Below are 13,222 nucleotides of genomic sequence, written 5' to 3' on the forward strand. Positions count from 1 at the left end.
GAAGGGAAGTGGTTTAGAAACTGAGGCTGGGACCAGAGACGGCAAGAAGCCAACAACTGAGGTTTGGTCTTTTGCTGCCTGCGGGAAATCTTTATCTAGTCAATCAAGGCACATTGCTACCAGCTACTTCTCCCTGCTCGCGAGTTGCCACGGCTAAAGCTTCAGGCTCGGGGCCACGGGGAAACGAGGGCTGCTGTGAGCTGTTCCGGATAAGAGACTAGGATTAAAAACATCTGTAAACTTTGCCCTCTGTACTTTTTTTTTTTTTCCTTTCAGTCCTGGTGGTTTGTGACAGGTGGAACATCCAGTTGGCAGCACACCGAATTCTGAGGAAGGAAACTTCTTGGGATCAGCACCTTCTCTGACAAGCGGCAGACTCCTGAGTCTTCCTGACGAGGAGCAGAAGAACTGGCAAAGGAGAAGAGAACACACCCCGTCCCGTCTCAGCGTGTGAGTGTCCATTCACCTCTTCAACGCAACATTGTTTTTGGTAAAGATAAATTCACTCTAACTGGACACGGCGTCTCAAGCAGGAAATTTGGCTGTGCACGACGATCCCCAAACATCGACGGTGACTGCAAGGCCACAGAACACCCAATCAGTAAGCCTATTGCACTTGGTGAAGAAAGTAAATTCCTCCTTTGTCTCCCAGCTCCAGAAGGCAATGTGTCTCACGAGCCCACTCACGCCCACGCCTCTGTGTTCAGGCACAGTACATCCGTCGCGGCGTCCTTCCGGCACACGGAGTCTGACAAAACACCATGCCGGAGGCTGCATCTGTCTCCAGGTTGCGAGTCTAGAAATGGATTTCAGATGTGATCTTATCACAGTCAACAGCTTGATCGTACTGACTTCCAAACGGCAGGAACACGTTCGTCACAAAAGAGCAGAATGAGGTCTCTCTGACCGGCACTAACACTGCGATCGATCAGGTATTACGGGGATGCACGTTCCGGGTGACAGAGTGTACAGACAGGATGGAAACGAACACCAATCTTATTGCACGTGGTGTCTGGGCGAGCAATAACAACACTGTGATACGGGATGAAAACTCTTTATGCCTTGCGTCCTCTCAGCCCTTTTGTCTAGAGTCCGACGTGACAGCGATATCAATCGACGTACATGGGAGAGCTGGGAGTCGCTGGCATTTGATCCAGGATCTTACAAACATAGCATGCGACCTCCACGGTGCGCTCTTCGTACATCAAGATAAAGGGATGTTTCTGTAAGAAAAAGGGAAACCAAAGCATCACAAGTTTATATCAAAGCTCAGGCTAAGTTTTCTGTTTGAATACAGCGGGCAAGCGCAGGCTCCTCTCCTCGCACACACGGCTGCGGGACATCAGCAGAGGCCTCCGTGCCACCTGCAGACCTGCTGGTGGGCGCGCGCGCACCGCGCAGAGCACACACGGTGAGGATCGGAGGCGGAGCCCTGGCGGGAGGTCTGGGAACTTATCTGTATACTGAGGAGTATTTGCTGCACATGGTGTCTGGGCGAGGGGTACAGGGCAGTGTGTCTGTTGCAAACAAATAACCATGTTTGTTCCTAAAACCTAGCTGGAGTCTCTATTGTACCACCCGAGAGCAAAGAACTATACGAGTCCCAGTCGCGAGTCTCTTTGTTCTTTTTTTCTATGATTTTTTGTGGTACTAGTGACGGAGCCCAGGGGCACTCTACCTCTGAGCTCCACCCAGCTCTGTTCTATCTCGAAAGGGCTGTGCTAAGTTGCTGGGGTCCTCGCTAAGTTACTGAGGCTGCCTGGAACCTGGTGGTCCTCCTAGCTCAGCCTCCCAAGTGCTGGGATTACAGGCACATGCCATCATGGCTGCTGGTCTTTTTTCTCTTTCTTACGATTCTGGAGATTGCACCCAGGGCCATTCTACCTCCAGGCTACATCCCTAGTCCTTTTCTTTTTCATTTCAAACTAGGGTCTCACTAGGTTGCTGAGGCTGACCTCAACGCTGAGAGCCTCCTGTCCCTGCCCACCAAGTACTAAGAGGAGAGCTGTGTGTCAGCGCGCCCGGCAGGCATTAGCCTCTTTGAACGCAGGTACAAACCCCAATCCCCATCATCCCAGCCGCCGCAGAAGAATCTGAGGTTTCTGCCTGCCGTCCTTCTGCCATCCGTTCCAAAAGAAGGCCTGCCCTGAGCCGGAGCTTCTGCAGGTGCCCTCCAGAGCCCAGGCCGACAGCTGCTTCCCCGACCCAGCCTTTGTGTCCGTAGCTATCACTGTTTTTCTCTACAGCTTCTCTTAAGTATATTAGTTGGGTATCTTCACAATCATTGCTGATTTGACCATGAGCTAGACCTAACATTCTTGGCGAGCTAGAAGTTACCTCAGATTGTAGTACCTGATATGCTCTGCCCAGAGCATACCACACCCAGTAGTCAGCTTGAGTTCCATCATGTGAATGAGAACATTTATTTATTTATTTATTTATTTATTTATTTATTTATTTATATGGTGCTGGGAATTGAACCCAGGAGCATTCTACTTCCGAGCTACAACCCCAGCCCGATATTATTATTATTAATTATTATTATTATTATTATTATTATTAATTTTGAAACAAGGTCTCATTAAATTGCAGAAGACCTCACTAAGTAGTAGCTGAGGCTGTCCGTGAACCGGAATCCTGCCGTCTCAGCTTTCCAAGTACTGGGATTACAAGCCTGTGCCACGATGCCTGGCTTGAGAACTTTTAAAGAAAAGGTAATAGGCCATACAATACAAATTTGCGTGTGAGCATTTAATAGACACAAAATAAGTACAATATACCAGGTGGCGTGCGCTTGTCATCCCAGCATTCAGGAGGCTGAGACTGAAGGATCGTGGTTCACGGACAACCTCAGCTACTTAGTGAGGCCCTTTGCAACTCAGTGAGACCCTGTCTCAAAATAAAGAATAAAACAGGGCAGGGGGTGTAGCTTGGAGGTCGAATGCCCCTGGGTTCCATCTCCAGACCCCCCCCACACACAAAAAGTACAATATACAAACTTCTCACTAACTTTTCTTAAAGATAAGGTTACGGTTTTCTCTTAAGGATAAGGATAATATTACGCGGTGGACAATGGCCCCTCCAAACAAAGGCTGGAGTTCTTTGAAGATAATTTTATAACATGTTTTAAGACCAAAGTTTTCCCTAAGAGTTTAACAAGTAAATTAGTAGGAAATATAACCAGAAGTTTTCTCTTTCCAAATGCCCTTAAGTCGTCATTTTTAAAACACTCGACACGGCCAAGCTGCTTAGCAGAGGCGCCCACTGCCAGCCGAGTGAGCCAGCAGGCTGAGAGGAGCTGGGCGAGGGGGCCGGACCCCAGGCCCCACACTCACCAGAAGTTCTTTATACTTTGGCCTTTTGGATTCGTCCTTCGTAAGGCTGAAACAACAGAAAAATAGCAGTATTAAAAGGGGACCCAGCTACCTAAGTATTTATTTCTTTGGTAAAATATTACAGAGAATCAAATCTCCCCCCCCCCTTCAAATGCAACGTAACACACAAAGCAGACAACCCGCTAAACAAAGAAGAGCGAACGCACACAGGTGGACAGTTTGTAACCCGAGGGTGTGCCCTGGAGGGTCCCTGGTAAAAACGCAGGGAAGTTAATGGCTGAAAACTAAGCGGTACATCCATGGCTGAGAGGTGGGTAGCTCAGGATCTATGCATATGTATATATAAAATTAGACACGGACAGTTTGTAACCCGAGGGTGTGCCCTGGAGGGTCCCTGGTAAAAACGCAGGGAAGTTAATGGCTGAAAACTAAGCTGTACATCCATGGCTGAGAGGTGGGTAGCTCAGGATCTATGCATATGTATATATAAAATGAGACACGTGCACAGTATTTTTGTGAATACACTCATATACTTTATAAGAAACAGAGACCACTCAAGAGAAACCGACAATCTAGTAATCCTAGGATGTAAACTGTATTATGAATTTTGTCAAATTATCCTCTTCCCAAAACTTCTTGGCTTTATGTCTCAATGCTGAGTTCCCAGCCCAAAAGTTTTAACATACTGCAAGCCTACTAAAAGCTATCATCAGTATATACAAACCTGGGTCCTCTGGGTGGTTTCCCTTTGAGCTCTGCCTTGCCTGTTGCTGTCACAAGCATTTTATTTTGTTTCTATTTACCTCTGCTGTCCTGGCCCGTATCTTAATCAGCACTCCCCTCCAGCCTCGATTTATTTTTCTTGTCAAAAGTTCATGAGAGCTAGGCATGGTGGTGCACGCTTGTAACCCCAGTATTTGGGAAACTGAGAGAAGAGGATCACAGGTTCAAGGCCAGCCTCAGAAATTTAGTGAGACCCTGCTTTAAAAATAAGAGTAGCCGGGCGTGGTGGCGCAAATCCCCGCACTTGGGAGGCTGAGACAGGAGGATCGCGCAGGTTCAAAGCCAGCCTCAGCTACTTAGTGAGGCTCTCAGCAACTTTTAGTGAGACCCTGTTTCCAAATAAAGTATAAAATAGGTCTGGGAGCATAGCCCAGAGGTAGAAAGCCCCTGGGTTCCACCCCCAGGACCACAAAAAAAAAAAAAAAAAAAAAAAAAGTAAAATAGGGCTGGGGGTGTAGCTCGGAGCTGGAATGCCCCTGGGTTATATCCCCAGTAACACAATGAATGAATGAATGACTTGTTCCTCCACCATGGGGACTGCTGTCTTCTAGCTCCCCTTAGCCTCTCTGACGGAAGACAAACGGGCTGAGCAATCCAGGGCCGGTGGCTGTCAACCCCATGGCCCCTGAGGCCTGCTGAGACTGCAGTTGCTCAGAGACCACCCCCCCATCCTGCCTCTTCCCCTCAAGTCGCTAACTGATGAGCTTCCTGCTCCCCGCCTCTCGGAAGCCTGCCTTCCAGGGACCCCATCTGGGGCTCCTTTCTTCTGAGTTCACTTGCTCAAGGATGTCCTTTCTAGACGGTCTGTGAATGGCACACTCTGGTCTCTCCATTCATGAGAACACCTGCTCCGTTTCTGACCGATACTCGGTGCCTGTGTGTGAGACTCTGGGCCGAGGCCATTCCACTCGGCTTCCTCCAGCGGTCACCGTGACAGTGTCCGGTCCGCTGGCGGCCCAATTACCAAGCTCGTGCACATCATGTTTTCTCTTCACCTGACTTTATCACCGATGTGCAATTTTGCTTCAGTGTATTTAGGTATAGAGTTTACCACTGTTTATCCTACATGTTACAGGGATTTTACCTTCCATCTCTGAACACATCCTAGGTCAGTTCCCAAATGTTTGCCCTGTGATCCCCTTGAGTACTGCTCCTCCACCTTCAGGGTTGCTCCATATTTCCGCTCTTCTCCCTGACTCTTCCGGGCGCCCTCCCGGCTTTAAGATGCCACCCAGGGATTGCGCGCCATCCATTTCCCTCACTGGGGGTTCCAAGTGTTTCCAGTCCAGAGTACATCAAGTCTGTGCCCTTTGTAGCAGTAACTATACTACTTATTTTCATTTCCAAGACTTCTAGTTGAATAGTTTCCATAGCAAGCTGTTTCACTTTTGTTGTATCAGTGTTAGTGGAATTTACACCTTTATAAATGTATCGTAACTTATAAAGTATCCTAAAGATGCTAATCCTATTTTACAATGTATTTCAAATTATTCCATAAATTTATCTCAATTTAAAGGCAATTCACGGTCCATTTTGTTAGACGCTCTGTCAGCATTAAACTTCATGTACTGTGGGATTCTGATTGGCAGATTCATTTCAAAAGACCGTGCTTACCCTCCACGCACATCCCTTCATTCACAGACACCTGAGTGCCGCCTACGTTCTTGAACTGACCCAGCGGCCAGTGGCTAGCCTACGGAGCAGTTTCCGTTGCCTCTTTTGCACCGAGCAAGCAGTTCGGGGCAAGGTCCTGCGGTGTCTGGCTCAAGGCCCAGCCCGGTGCTGGCACTCGGAGCACCAGAGCCGGCCCTCTGTTGCGGCCGGCATCTCCCTTCTCGCTGTTCTGCGGCCCTGCCTGTCAGTCAGCCAGTGGCTGGCATCAATGCTTTCTCGCTCCCCGACTCCTGAGCAGCAGGTCGGATTCTTGTTGTCTGTTCACATCCTAGGATGCTGAATCTAGGAAAGTTCCATGCTAGTGCCACTGTCTGTTACTGGGCCCAGAGGAGCGCGAGCCGCAAGCCCGAGGCTTCCACCTGCACGCCGTGCTCTGAGCGTTCCTCCTGCATCTGCCGCCCTAACAGACGCTTTGCTTCCTTTTTTTTTCTTTTTTTCTTTTTTTTTGTGGGTCTGGGGATGGAACGCAGAGGCGTTTGACCTCCGAGCTACACCCCCTGCTCTATTTTTTATTCTTTATTTTGAAACGGGGTCTCTGAGTTGCGGAGGGCCTCACTAAGTTGCTGAGGCTGTCCTCGAACCGCGATCCTCAGGTCTCAGCCTCCCGAATGCTGGGACTGCAAGTGTGCGCCCCCACGCCTGGCTGATGCTCTGCTTTCTTTGTAAAACAGCCATGCCTTTTTGGTTTTATGTTTCACCTTCTGAAGCAGAAAACTGAATCAACACATAAACTCATGACGTTATTTGAGTGAGGATCTTGGAGGGAATTACTATTAACATCAACTGTCTTCCGTTTCTATATCACTGCTAACATGAAGACTCCATTCATCTTATATCAAATAAGGTAGCCAGTAGCCAAATTAATTTCAATTAAATAAATACTCGACTTCCTTCATCACGCTGGGGGTATTTCATAGGTAACAGCTACCACCTTGGACAGAGCAGACGGCAGAGTATTTACAGGACCTCAGGAAGCCATGCCCGGAGTGCGCCAGCACTGCCCCGGCCCACCGACAGCCCCAACCGCGCCCGGCCTGCCCACCACTCCGATGGCGATGGCACTCTTTACAGGGAGGCTCTAGTGGCTCTCCTTGCACTTCTAAGCAGCTTGTTTTCCTTTGTTTCTGGTCATCCTAATACTCGAAGTCTTTGCGGAACGTCCCTGCTGTCGGCTGTTCTACTCCCTCCCGTTCAGCTGGCTGTTGCTTAGTTTGCCCTGGCCTACGCCCCTCCCACTGAACTTCGTCTGTGGAAATCCTCAGGCCTGGGTGAGAGCTTCTGCTTCTGCCTGTTGACTGGAGGGAGGGTGAGGGTCATCATCTTTCCAATCAGGGCCTTTCAAATGCTTTTTTATTTTTTAAGTTAAATTATCTACTTTTGGTATTTTGTACCGCATACTTACTATGAATTCAGAAAACAAGTTCAAGCTCATACTAAGGCTCTATTATAATTCTCATATTTGTTTTAATACTCTTAGCTCCCATAATTTCTGATCACTTAGTTTCAGAGTTCTAAAGATTCCTTAGTTTTGTAGCAATGACGATAATTTTGAAAGGCACCTTAAAATGAGCATCCAGTACTGTGGAAGTATCATGGCGAGATACCCAATGCACCCCAAAACTCTGAAGTGGCCGCACACGCCCTTCTAGAACTGTTTCTCTACTCTTCCAGTATTGCTCACGCTTGTTTTTGTGTGTGTGTGTATGCGCACGCGTGTGTGCGTGTGTGCATGTGTGTGTTTAACTCAAAGCCTGTCAGGTCTTCTTTATCTTTTCCCACAATATACCTAGATATGAGCTCCTGTCTTTAGCTAATCTGGTCTGGTATTTTAATTTAATGGAATTTTTATCTTAACCTCTCCTTGCTTGCTACTGGTTGAGCAGACTGCTGGGTCGTCTTCTGTGTCTCTATCACTGACCTCCTGGGCACCTTTTACTCCTTCCCTCGAGAAGAGCCAGTCCATCTGCGACACCCAGCTGCTGTGTGCGCCGCTTCCAACCATCCAACTCGGAAGGACGCTGACCACAGGAAGGCAACATTTCTCCTGAGATCCAAGTATTCCTTCTAAAATTTCCCCCAATTTTTACATTCACAATTTCCCAAGATAGTATTTATTCAGATTTCTCCTTCTGGGACAAGTCTCTGAACCAGTGAGTGTTTCCATTTGTGAATTGAATATTTCGACATCCCTAACAGGGCATTGGGGCTTATCAAACATTGCAAGTCGAGCTTGGGCCCAGGCCACGGTGACCGAGAGACAGATGGAGAGCCGCCACAAGGACACCGGCAGCCTGCCAAGGGGCTCGGCTCACAACAAGGGTCTGTCACAACAGCTCTGCACCTGTTCCACGCTCTGACCAAGACAAGTATCGCCAGCAGAAGCTGTTTCAGCAGAGCCTGAGCTTTAGGTCCTTTCGGCCAACTGTAAGGCAGGAGTGGACATAAACTGAGTGTCCCTAATCCAAAGTCCAAAAACTGAAATGTTCCAAAACCCAAAACTTCTTGAGTGCCGACATCATACCACGGTGGAACTTTGTTTCAAGCCCACATTTATTAAGTATATTGTACACGTTGATAAGAAATACTAGCCTTCCCTGAGGTGTTTTTGGGCTGAGGTGGACTTCCTGCTGGCCTGTCCCACAGCTGCCTTTCTGTCCAGGTCCTGCTGCCCCAAGCTCGGGAGGGAATTATATGTTCTTTATCTCCCTTCTGCCTTCCCTCCCTGGCACTTGGGACTGCCAGTCTTTTCAGCTGTGGTAATCCTGCTGACGGTGGTACTATCTCATTCTAGTTTTTGTTTGCTTTCCCTTGATTACCAATAACAGAGTAAGCACTCTTTAATCTGTTTGTTGATATCTATAAGAGCAATACTCTGCCTTTAAGCTCCTTTGCCACTTTTGGTTTCCTTTTTAAATATTTACAAGTATTTAAATATTTAAATATTCTGTATCCAACTGGCATGTCAGATGCCTGGATGGGAAGCGTTTCCTCCCACTGTGTGGCTGGGCATTTCACTCAGTGAGGGCTTTCAATCAACAGCTCTTACCTGCAATAAAATCCACTCTTGTCAGTCTTGTCTCTTACACTCAGCTGCTCTCTGCATGCTGCTTTAGAGACCCTCATCTATCTCAAGGTAATGAAGACACCCACAGGTTATTCTCCATATGCTATTTGTGTGTGTGTGTGTGTGTGTGTGTGTGTGTGTGTGTGTGTGTAGGTCTGGGGATGGAACCCAGGGGCATTTGACCTCCGAGCTACACCCCTGCCCTATTTTTTTCATTATTATTATTTATTTTGAGACAGGGTTTCACTAAGTTGCAGAGGGCCTCACTAAGTAGCTGAGGCTGTCTGCGAACTGCAATCCTCCTGTCTCAGCCTCCCAAATGCTGGGATTACAAGCATGCGCCACCACGCCCGGCAATCTATATGCTTACAATTTACACAATGGAAGCGATTCAGTCTGGCAGAAAACCAGCTTCAAAGGAACAGTGAGAAGAGCATCTAACTTGATAAACAAGGCCCTGCTCAAATGGGCTTCGAAAGCCACATTAACTTAGACTTTTTTTTTTTTTTTTTTTTTTTTTTTTTTTTTGCAGGTCTGGGGATGGAACCCAGGGGCATTCGACCTCTGAGCTACACTCCCTGCCCTATTTTTTATTCTTTGTTTTGAAGCCGGGTCTCACTGAGTTGCAGAGGGCCTCACTAAGTAGCTGAGGCTGTCCACGAACCGCGATCCTTCGGTCTCAGCCTCCCGAATGTTGGGATTACAAGCGTGCGCCACCACGCCCGGCTTTAACTTAGACTATTTTAAGACAGAGTCTCCAGCACACTGTTCCTTAATCATTTTATTTACTGCACCTCCCACCATGATATTTAAATACCACCAACATCCTGTAGCTCTTTGGGGGACTACATAGCACGGTGGGAATCATGATATTCTGTTCCTCAAAAACTCAATTTTTGCTTCTTTGGGGGCAAAATTACTCCACTAAGAATGTTTATTCTGCCGGGCATGGTGGTGCACGCTTGTAATCCCCGCGCTTGAGAGGTGGAGACAGGAGGATCACGCAGGTTCGAAGCCAGCGCTGTTTCCAAATAAAAATATAAAATAGGTCTGGGAGTGTACCCCAGAGGTGGAAGGGCTTCCAGGAACCCAAGTACCACTCAAAAAAAAAAAAAAGTCTATTCTATGTAATTTTGAGTAGAGAAGCAACACAATCAGGGGTGCATCATAAAAATCACACTTCTAATAAAATGGAAAACAGGCCGGGCGTGGTGGCGCACGCTTGTAATCCCAGCATTTGGGAGGCTGAGACAGGAGGATCGCGGTTCGCGGACAGCCTCAGCTACTTAGTGAGGCCCTCTGCAACTCAGTGAGACACTGTTCCAAAATAAAGAATTAAAAAAAAAAAAAGAAAAAGGAAAAGGAAAAGAGTATAGAGCAAGGCAGGACTGGATTGTGAGAAAACCGCTTAGAAATCTGAATGACTCAGGTAGAGGACAGAGACTGTCCAAGAATTGACCAGTAAGCATCGAGGTACTGATGTCCATAACCATCACCTGTTATGATGCCAAGGGAAACTGAAACTGAAAAATGTAGGGTGAGTACCACATACATATGGGTGTCACGACACACGCTTGTCATAGCAGTTACTTGGGAAGCTGAAACAGGAGGACTGCGGGGGCAAGCCAGTCTCAGCAACTTAGCGAGAGTCTAGGTAACTTAGTAAGACCTGTTTCAAAAACAAAGAAAATAAATACAAAAGCCAGGAGTGTAGCTCAGACGTAGAATGCCCTGGGTTCAATCTTCAGTACCCAATCAAAACAGAGATCCAAGCATTAAAAAGTAATCAACCTTCGTAGAGGAATCATTTTACACGTATGTGTGTATGCATGTGTGTGCAAGAGAGACAGACAGACAGACAGACAGACAGACACTGGGGATTACACTCAGAGGCTTTCTACCCTTGGGCTACACCTCCAGCCCTATTTTGTGTTTTGAAACAGGCTCTCATTAAGTTGCTGAGAGTCTGCTATCCTGCTGAGGCTGTCCTTGAACTTGGGATCCTCCTGTCTCAGCCTCAGCCTCACAAGCACCGGGATTACAGGTGTGCGCCAACACACCCAGCTTGGAGAGATCATTTTAGATGTTATACTCTGTGACTTACGTGGGATTTTTAAAGTACACATTTTATAAAAATGAAATATATTGAATTCTCCACTTGTACGATTAAATAAACTACATACATCTTGTGCAAATTAGCCCAGGAAAATAGGATTTTTTTTTTTTTTCAGTACTGGGGATTGAACCAGGGACATTCCACCTCTGAGCTACACCCCTATTCATATTTTATTTGGAAACAAGATCTTATCAAGTTAGAGAGGACCTCAAGAGGTTGCTGAGGCTGGCTGTGAACTCATAATCCTCCTATTTCAGTCTCCCAAGTACTGGGACTACAACCAACCACCACCATACCTGGTTTAGTTTATTCTTGAAAAGAGAATGCACATCTGTAATCCCAGCTACTAGGGAGGCTGAGGCAGTAGGATTGCAAGTTTGAGGCCAAACTGGGTAACTACGCAAGACCCTGTTTCAAAATAAAATAAAAAGGGATAGGTATACAGCTTAGAGGTAGAGTATCCCTGGGTTCAATCCCAGTACCCACTCCTAAACACATATGTGCACACGTGCGCACGCACACACATACACACACAGAGAAAAGAAATAACAGCCAATTTAAGTCCATCCTTATGGCCTTTTTCTACCTAAAAAATTGAGTTCTTTCTCCCTCTGAAAGACCAACACAAAAGTAGAATTTGGTTAGAGAATATAAAAGCTAATTGAAAACTAGAGCCAAACATTTTCCAATTATTTGAAAAGAGTACAGTGTTAAACCTTGAAATGTTAAATCTTAGAACACAGACAAACAGCTTTTCTGGCAAAAAAAAAAAAAAAAAGAAACAAAACAGCACTTTTTAGAATGAATAAGAAGCTATTCTAAATGGTGTGGCTTTTGCTCACAAACATATTTTTAAAATTTATGCCAAACTTACTTGGCTTACTGCCCCTTTTCAGAAAATAACATTACTCCCAGAAAATCCACCTTCTTTGAGCAAATAAACACAAAGAGGCGGTGACTAATTTGCATTTTGATGTATCTATCTTTCATTCCCATGGGCCCCAGGGGGCAGTACTGATCACTTTGGAAACCTATGCTTTAAATTATATTGATAACATAATTATTACAAGTTTACAGCTGGGCGTGGTGGCACAGGCTTATAATCCCAGTACTTAAGAGGCTGAGACAGGAAGATCACAGGTTTGCAGTCAGCCTCAGCTACTTAGTGAGGCCCTCCCCCAACCTGGTGAAAACCTGTTTCAAAATAAAGAATAAAGCCAGGCGTGGTGGCACACGCTTGTAATCCCCGCACTTGAGAGGCGGAGACAGGAGGGTCGCATAGGTTCAAAGCCAGCCGCGCTGGCTTAAGAGACCTTATTTCCAAATTAAAAAAAAGTATGAAAATAGGTTTGGGAGTATAGGCCAGAGGTAGAAGGGTTTCAAGGAACCCCAATACAAGAAAGAAAGAAAAAAAGAAAGAGAGAGAGAGAGAGAGAGAGAGAGAGAGAGAGAGAGAGAAAGAAAGAAAGAAAGAAAGAAAGAAAGAAAGAAAGAAAGAAAGAAAGGGCCTAGGGGTGTAGCTTGGAGGTAAAATGCCCATTCAATCCTTGGTACCACCAAAGAAAAAATTTTTTTAATTAAAATAAAAATAAAAACAAAAGACAGCTGGGCATGGTGGCGCACGCTTGTAATCTCCACACTTGGGAGGCAGAGACAGGAGGATCGCACAGGTTCAAAGCCAGCTGCGCTGGCTTAAGAGACCCTGTTTCCAAATAAAATATAAAATAGGTCTGGGAGTGTAGTCCAGAGAAGGGCTTCCAGGAACCCCAGTACCACCAAAATAATAAAATAAAACCTACTTTAAGTAGAGACTGCAACAGTATAAATCATGACCATTTTATTACCATATCTGAAAGTTTTTACTTGTACATGCCAAATACACATGTAAAGAGAGCTGTTAAAAAGAGGACAAAACAACAACAACAGAGGTGAGGTGCACACAGCCTCTGGGTAAGATTTCAGAGAGCCAAAATTTGTAGTTCTACCAATCAAGTTAAGCCCCAGTCCTGTCCCTATGACATCCACCCAACATCCTACTACATCAGAGCAGGGATCTACCCCTGAAAGTCTGATCTGGCAAGGTCTTGACTTCCTAAGTTTCCAGTGTATAAATTCTGGTATAATTTCATCGTGAAACTATCTCAGAGTAAGATGATCAGCCTCACCTAGAGGCTTAACCTGGTATTTCTTGCAGGATCTACTGCAGGTCTGGAGTAGCAGCTTCTCACACGCCCACCTTCATCCCCGGCT

At 46.3% G+C, this 13,222-nt stretch overlaps 1 protein-coding gene across 3 annotated transcripts in view; it reads right to left on the bottom strand.

Moving 5' to 3' along the window:
• Positions 1-1,109: 1,109 nt before the first annotated feature.
• Positions 1,110-13,222, bottom strand: part of MAP2K4 (mitogen-activated protein kinase kinase 4) — a gene marked incomplete at both ends in the record, with an annotated part of 110,437 nt that continues 98,324 nt past the window's right edge. For all 3 annotated transcript variants that reach the window (XM_080712574.1, XM_080712573.1, XM_080712572.1), the window contains 2 exons: positions 1,110-1,223; positions 3,336-3,381. In XM_080712574.1, the coding sequence (XP_080568700.1) occupies positions 1,110-1,223; positions 3,336-3,381 (160 nt within the window). The remainder of the gene's footprint in view (positions 1,224-3,335; positions 3,382-13,222) is intronic.

This window comes from Muscardinus avellanarius (genome assembly GCF_963383645.1).
Source record: "Muscardinus avellanarius genome assembly, chromosome: 16".
In the NCBI taxonomy this organism is placed as follows: Eukaryota; Metazoa; Chordata; class Mammalia; order Rodentia; family Gliridae; genus Muscardinus; species Muscardinus avellanarius.